The sequence below is a fragment of the Chrysochloris asiatica genome, unplaced genomic scaffold, assembly GCF_000296735.1.
Source record: "Chrysochloris asiatica unplaced genomic scaffold, ChrAsi1.0 scaffold00109, whole genome shotgun sequence".
Classification (NCBI taxonomy): Eukaryota; Metazoa; Chordata; class Mammalia; order Afrosoricida; family Chrysochloridae; genus Chrysochloris; species Chrysochloris asiatica.
In genome coordinates this window covers 9,057,767-9,065,833 of record NW_006408627.1, presented here as the reverse complement: position 1 = coordinate 9,065,833, position 8,067 = coordinate 9,057,767, and the positions used below count along the sequence as shown (strand labels likewise).

Here is an 8,067-nt window from a genome sequence, read left to right as displayed (position 1 = left end):
TTCTGCTGTGCATAGGGTTGTTATGAGTTGGTGCTGACTCAATGGCACCTAACAACAAGGTGTCAATTGAACAAGAGGACATAATAATAAATACATATGCCCTCAAAGAGCCTCACAGTACATAAATCAAACTTCAATAAAATTCAAGAAGGAAATAGTAGTAGCAGATTTTCACACACCATTTTTGATGAAGGACAAGAGAACTAGAAAGAAATCAACCAAGACGCAGAAGAAATAAAACAATAAACCAACTTGACCTCATATACACAGCACTCAACCCAACAATAGCACAATATATATTTTTTTTTCCAGTGCATATGGGACATTCTCCAGAATAGATCATATGTTTAGCCATAAAACAAACTTCAATAAATTTAAAAATGTAAAAATACTACAAGGCTATAAAATTAGAAATCAACAATAGGAAGATCAAGGACAAAAAACAAATACATGGAACTTAAAAGCTGCTGGATAATACATTAAATAAAATAAAAATAAAAATTTACTTGAGTCAAACGAGAATGAAAATACAGTTTACCAAAATCTTTGGGACAAAACAATCGCAGTTTTCAGAGGACAATTTATAGCAATAAATGCATGCATCCAAAAAGAAGCAAGAACCAAAATCAACACATTAACCCAACATGTCCAACAATTAGAAAAAGAGCAACGAAGTAAGCCTACTGCCAAAAGAAGAGAAGAAATAATCAAGGTTAAAGCTGAAATAAATGACAAGAACAGACACTTCACCAAAGAAGACATTTAGATGGTCAACATATATATGAAGAAATGCTCAAGATCATTAGCCAATAGAAATGCAAATCAAAAGAATAATGAGATGCCTGCATCAATACCAAAGTTTAAAAGAAAAACAGAAAATAGCAAATGCCGGCAAGGGTGTGGAGAGACTAGGACCTTCCTACACTGCTGGGACCGTAAAATAGTGCAACCATTGTGGAAAACGGTATGATGCTTTCTCAAAAACTTGGAAACAGAAATATTATATGACCCAGCAATCCCTCTACTAGGTATATAGCCTCATGAAATAAAAGCCATGACACAAATGGATATACGCAGATTGCAGCACTATTCACAAGAGCAAAAAGATGCTGAAAGCCTAAGTGCCTATCAACAGAAGAAAGGTTAAACAAATTTATGTGCATACACACTACAGAATACTATGCAATGTTGAAGACTAACAATGAGTCTCCAAAACACCTCACAATATGGATAAACCTGGAGGAAATTATGCTGAGTGAACTAGGTCAATCACAAAAGGGCAATCAGTGCATGAGGCCACTGTTGTAAAATATTACGAAAAGATTTTCTTTCTAAATGAATCATTCTATGATGCTTACCGGGAACTGGGAGGTTAGGGTGGTGAGAGAATTATTCATGGACTAGAGGGTAGACACATGTTAAGATAACGACAGGGCAGGAAATATACAATTAGAGTGAGGTTGGCGAAGGAAAGATGAAGGTAGCAGGAGACACAGGGAGGAATGCTAGAATGAAAGGAAATAGAGGTAAATATCATTAACTGATGGTACATGGAAGGAATTACAACCATTGTAATGAAACCAAATATGATGATCTTCTCTGTAAACCTTCACCCAATTTACAATAAAAACACTGGAACAAGATAAAGACAAAAGTGGATGTCAGAAGAGTCTCTGAAACTGTTTTTGAGCATAGAGAACCTAAGGCAATTGGAAGAAATGATGATGTGAGAGTGCTGAATAGAAAATATCAAAGGGTAGCTCAAGAAGACAAAGTATTATGCAATGTGCATAAACATGGAGTTAGAAAACCAAAAGTGATGAACATGCTCAACATTTCTAAAACTTAAATAACTGAAGAAAAGTTCAACCCTCAGGTTTCAATATTGAAGGATTCTATGGACAAAATATAGGAAAAATCAAAAGGAGATGGAAGGGATTCACAGAGGCACTGTATCAAAAAGTATTAGTCAATATATGACCATCTCACGAGGTAGGATATGATCAAGAACCGTTAGTATTGAAGGAAGAAATCCAAGTTGCACTGATGAAAAACATGAATTGACAGAATAAGCTGAAATATTTCAACAAACTGATACAAATAATTTGAAAAGATAGATTTTATGTAGAAGAATGTGGCAGCAGGATTGGAGGAAGACTCATGAACAACCTCCAGTATGCAGATGACACAACTACCTTGCTTGCTGGAAGTGAAGAGGACTTAAAATACTTACTGATGAAGATCAAAGACTACAGACTTCTGTATGGACCGTACCTCCATTTAAAGGAAACAAAACTCCTCACAACTGTGCCAGTAAATAACATCATGATAAATGGAGAAAAGACTGAAGTTGTCATAAACTTCATTTTGCTTGGATCAATCATCAACACTAATGGCAACAGCAGTCAAGAAATTCAATGATGCATTGCGTTAAGCAAATCTGCTGCAAAAGATCTCTTTAAAATGTTCAAGAGCAAAGATGTCTGTTTGAGGACTAAGGTATGCTTGATCCAAGCGATGGTATTTTCAGTCTCCTCAAATGCATGACAGGTGAACAACGAATAAGGAAAACCATAGAATATGCTAAAAGAACAAACAAATCTGTCTTGGAAAAAGTACAGCTACATGCTCCTTGGAAGTCAAGATGGTGAGACTTCATAGTCTCATACTTTGAACATGTTGTCAGGAGGGACCAGCCCCTGAAGAAGTACATCATGGTAGGGTAAAATGGAGTGTCAGCAAAAAAGAGGAAGACCCCTAAAAAAGATAGATTAACACAGTGGCAGCAACACTGGGCTCAAACACAACAATTGTGAGGATGGTGATGGACAAGGCGGTTTTTCCTTCTGTTGTGCATAGTGTAGCTAGAAGTTGGAACCCACTCAATGGCACCTAACAATAACAACAATCTCCTCTTTCTTGGCACACTTTTTTTTTTTTTTTTTTTTTAAACTTTCTCTGTTTTTTAACTCTTTATTGTGATTTGGATAAAAGTTTACAGAGCATGTTGGTTTTCCATCCAACAATTCATACACACTTTGTTTCATTGCATTAATTGCAATCCCACAATGAAACACCACTCTTCTCAATTTCTCCCTTTCCATTTGTCTTTCATTCTTTCCCGTTACCCTTCTGAGCTTTATTCCTGGGCAAATAATGCCCTTTTGATTTCCTATAGTTGACTGTTGTCAGGAATGCATACCTCCATGATGTTATTGTTTACCTTATAGGCCTGTCTACTGTTTGGCTAAAAGTTGAGCTACCTGAGTGAGTTCAAGTTGAAAGGTAACTAATGGAAGATGTTACTTTCTTGTTGCACATTAAACTCATTTTTTACTTTGGAATATTGATATACAAGATTTGTCTTGAATTTATCAGAGACTTATAATTTTATAGAAAGTTCACAAATGTTGAAGCTTGACACAGAAGTTCTGAATCCCAGAACTATCGCTAACGAAATGTTATTGTTGTCATTAGGTGCCATTGAGTTGGTTCCTATTCATATACACCCCAACAGAACGTAATAGTGCCTGGTCCTGCTCCAACCTCACAATATAAGTTAAGCTTGAAACCATTGCAGTTACCACTGTGTGAATCTATATTGTTGCGCTTCTTCCTCTTTTTATCTGACCCTCCACTTTACCAAGCATGATATCCTGATGCCCTTTCTTTCTGCTTTTTCCCAGGAAACCTATTTTCTTTTACATTTTACTTATCACTTGCAGGCACTTTACCTTCATACCCATTCTATCTTCTCTCCTCATTGACAGACACTCTCCCAAAGGCCTGTTCCACATATCTATCTGGATATCCCACTATTGTTTTTAGATGCTGTGCTGAGTTGGTTCCATCATTGTGACTTTATGTACAACAGCATAAAACACTTCCCAGTCCTGCGCCATCCTTATACTTGTTGTTATGTTTGGGTCCATTGTTGCAGACTCTGTTGTTTGTCCATCTTGTTGAGGATCTTCTTCTTTGGGCTTATCCTTTACCAATTATTATGTCCTTCTCCAGGGACTGGTTCCTCCAGATAACATGTACAAAGTAAATACCTTTTGGTCAGTATATTTAGTGGGTAATTAGAAACCGTAAGACAAACAACCTATGTAGCAAAGGGAGATAATTTCCCCTCTGTGAAACACTTTGTTAGGTTTTTGTTTTTTTCATGTTTTACTTTTTCTGGAACAACAACAACAAAAAAAATCAAGTGAGAATTATACTTTACCCGTAACTCCTTCCTCAGGTCTTCATTCTTGCACTCTTTCAGTTGATTAAAAGCATCATCAACCAAGTTATCCCTTCTAACTATTAGATTCAAGATGGCCATCAAAGGGGTTGTAGAACAATACGCACTCTGTTTCACATGGAAAAGCAGAAACGTTTTACTCCATTTTGCTATTGGTCTTTTCTAAGTAGAAATTTATAAAGTGGAATAAATTGGCTCCGTTTATAAATGCACATCATAAACATTTATGAAAAGGGATTTATTCTCAATGGAAATAAGCTATGCATTCAGTTTTCACTCTCACCAGCACTCATCCAGCTGGCAGTACACTAAAAGGGGACATTTTTATCAGCTTTTATGATGGCACCATCACAGAACACCAATCATTTCTTGGGGTCAATCTTAGTGAACCTAAAGTCAAAACGTCTTTCTTTACATTCTAATTTCAAGTATCCTCTGCCACTTTTAAATGGATTTCCTTAAATATTGGGTGTTCACCAAATCTAATCCAAGTATGTCATGACTTTTTCAGTATTATTCAGAAGACTACAAACAACCAACTTAAGGTGAAAGCCCTACAACTAGGTCAGTGGCCCAAGCTCTATCCTTTGCTAGTGAGGCCCTAGCAGGATAGTGAGGCCCTAAGACAAAATGTATTGCTACATATATTCATGTTGTTGTTGTTCTTAAGTGTCATGAGTTGGCTCCAACTCATAGTGACCTTACGCACAACAGAACATAACAATGCCCAGTCCTGCACCATCCTCACAATGGTTGTGATGCTTGAGCTCATTCCTGCTGGCACTGTGCCAATCCATCTCATTGGGGGTGTTCCTCTTTGTCGCTGACCCTCCACTTTACCAAGTATCATGTCCTTCTCGAGGGAATGGCCCCTCCTGATAATATGTCTGAAGTATGAGAGATGAAGTCTCTTCATCCTGGCTTCTAAGGAACATTCGGACTGTACTTCAACATATAGTGTTCTTCTGGTACTCCATGGTAATTTCAATATTCTTTTCCAACATAACTCAAATGCATCAATTCTTCTAAGGTCTTCCTTATTCATTGTCCAACTTGAAAATACCATGTTTTGGTTCAGGTGTACCTTAGTCCTCAAACAGCTATCTTTGCTTTTAAATATTTTAAAGAGGTCTGTGCAACGTAGTTGCCTAATGCAATAAATCGTTTGGTATCTTGACTGCTGCTTCCATGAATGTTGATTGTAGATCCAAACAGAATGAAGTCTTTGACAACTTCAACCTTTCCCCTGTGTATCATGATGTTATTTATGGTCCAGTAGTGAGAATTTTTGTTTTCTTTACATTTTAAGTCTCTTTATTTTCAGCAACCAGTCCTGATGCCACACTTTTCTTCATATAGTCCAGCTTCTTGGATTATTTGCTCAGCATACAGATTGAGTAAGTATGGTGAAAGTACACCACCCCAGCGTACATCTTCCCTGATTTTAAACCATTCAGTATCTCCTTGTTCTGTTTGAATGACTGCCTCTTGGTCTATGTACAGGTTCTTCATGAGCACAATCAAATGTTCTGGAATACCCATTCTTCTCAATGTTGTCTATAGCTTGTCATGCTCTGCACACTCAATAGCCTTTGCATAGTCAATAAAGCACAAGTAAAAATCTGTCTGGTTTCTCTGCTTTCAGCCAAGATATTTCTTACCTTAACAATGCTATCCCCAGTTCTACCTCCTCCTCTGAATCTGACTTGAATTTCTGGAAGTTCTTTTTTTGTACTGTTGCAGCCATTTTTTAATTGTCTTCAACACAATCTTATTTGCCTGTGATATTAATGATACTGTTCCACATTCTATTGGGTCACCTGCCTTCATAATGGGCACAAATATGGATCTCATCCAATCGGTTGGCATAGATGAGTGAGCACCTCCAGTGCTGCATCAGTTTGTTAAAATATTCCCATTGTATTTCATCAATTCCTGGAGCCTTGTTTTTTGTCAATAAGTTCAGTGCTGCTTGGACTTCTTCCTTCAGTATCATCAGTTCTGTATCAGATGCTACCTCTTGAAATGGTTGAGTACTGACCATTTCTTTTTGGTAGAATGACTCTATGTACACCTTCCATCATCTTTTGATGCTGCCTGTGTCATTCAATATTTTGCTCAGAGAGTCCTTCAATATTTCAGGTCAAACTTTGAGTTTTTTCTTCAATTCTTTCAGCTTGAAAAATGCTGAGTGTGTTTTGCCCCTTTGGTTTTCTAACTCCAGGCCTTTGCACATTTTAGCCTACAAGATTGTTAGTGTGTTCCCTTTGGGTTTCAGTCTTAGAAAGGAGTTGACCCTAACTGGCTGACTTCTTGCCTTGATGGCTCCACCTCAAAAAGTTTGCTTGATATTGTCAGAGCCAAACAGTCTGCTTCCTCCCCCGATGGTCTTTCTTTCAAGAAGTATCTGTTCCTCTACCCATTCTGGGTTGGTCTGCATGTCTTTTCAATTTGGAATGTACCAACTCAGAAGGTTCTGGATGGGGCTCAGGATTCCATCTAAGTGCCCAACTTCACAAAGGCTTATTAAGCAGCTTATTTCCCTGGGCATATTCTAGTTCTCTTTAGGATAATTCAATCAGCTATATGCTGAAGACGGGCTTACCAGCTTTCTGTAATCAGCTATCCCAGTGTTCCTTTCTATCCCACTTAAATGTCTATATTACAATAGTAGTCAGGGGAAGCCAATAGTCACCAAACAGTCAAGAATCTTAACATTATTTCCCTTCCTTTAACCATTCAGGCTGTCTCTATCCCTATATCACAAAGTCCTGTTGTTCCAAGGCTGTGCATTCATCACACTCTACCTCTATCCCATTTAGCCCATGCATACCTCCCTAAGTCTCCCCCTATCATCCCTATTTATCTACACCCTCTCTTCTTGTGCATTGACCTCCTCTTTCTTTTTATTGCCCTCCCCTATCATGCAGCCAGAGTGCTCCTTGGAGGCCAGGATGGCCAAACTTTGTCTCTCATACTTCAGACGTATTGTCAGAAGGGACCAGTCACTGGAGAAAGATATCATGTCTGGTGAGGTGGAGGGTTGGAGAAAAAGAGGAAGACCCCCAGTGAGATGGATTGGCCAAGTGGTAGCCTCAATGGGCTCAAGAGTGGCAACAATTGTGAGATTGGCCCAGGATTTGGGCAGTGTTTCATTCTGCTGTGCATAAGGTCGCTATGAGTCGGCACCTAACAACTACAACAACCTATCATGCGTCTATGTCCTAACCTGTGAATTACTGTCCTCTCGTTCCCTCCCCTAGTAACCACCAAATAATTGTTCTTTTAGTATGGAAATCTTTTCTTAAGCTTTTACAATAATGATCTTATGTAATATGTGTCCTTTTGTGCCTGACTAATATCATTCAGTATAATGTTCTCAAAGTTCATTCAAGTCATGAGGTGTTTTGCAGCTTCATCAGTATTCTTCAAGGTAGTACAGTATATCGTTGTGTGTATAAACCAAACTTTGTCTATCAGTTCTTACGTTGATGGGCACTTAGGCTGTCTCCATCTTTTTGTTATTGTGAATAGTTATGTGATAAATATTGGTGTGCATATATCTACATTGGAGTTCTGGCTCATATTTCTTATAGCTGTATACCAAGTAGAGGAATTGCTGGATCATAAGATGTTTCTATTTCCAACTTTCTGAGGAAGAACCATATCATTTTCCAGAGTGGCTGAACCATTTCACAGTTTCACCAGCATTGCAGGAGAATTCCAGGGTCTCCACACCCTCGCTAGCATTTTTTGTCCTCTGGCTTTTTTGAATTTTGCTGTTACTGCTGGTGTGAGATAATATCTCATTGTTGTTT

The 8,067-nt window shown here is 38.1% G+C and overlaps 1 protein-coding gene across 1 annotated transcript in view; it reads right to left on the bottom strand.

Moving 5' to 3' along the window:
• HERC5 (HECT and RLD domain containing E3 ubiquitin protein ligase 5) overlaps positions 1-8,067 on the bottom strand; it is a 113,295-nt gene that overhangs the window by 38,805 nt on the left and 66,423 nt on the right. The window contains exon 16 of the mRNA XM_006867775.1: positions 4,229-4,398. Within this exon, the coding sequence (XP_006867837.1) occupies positions 4,229-4,398 (170 nt within the window). The remainder of the gene's footprint in view (positions 1-4,228; positions 4,399-8,067) is intronic.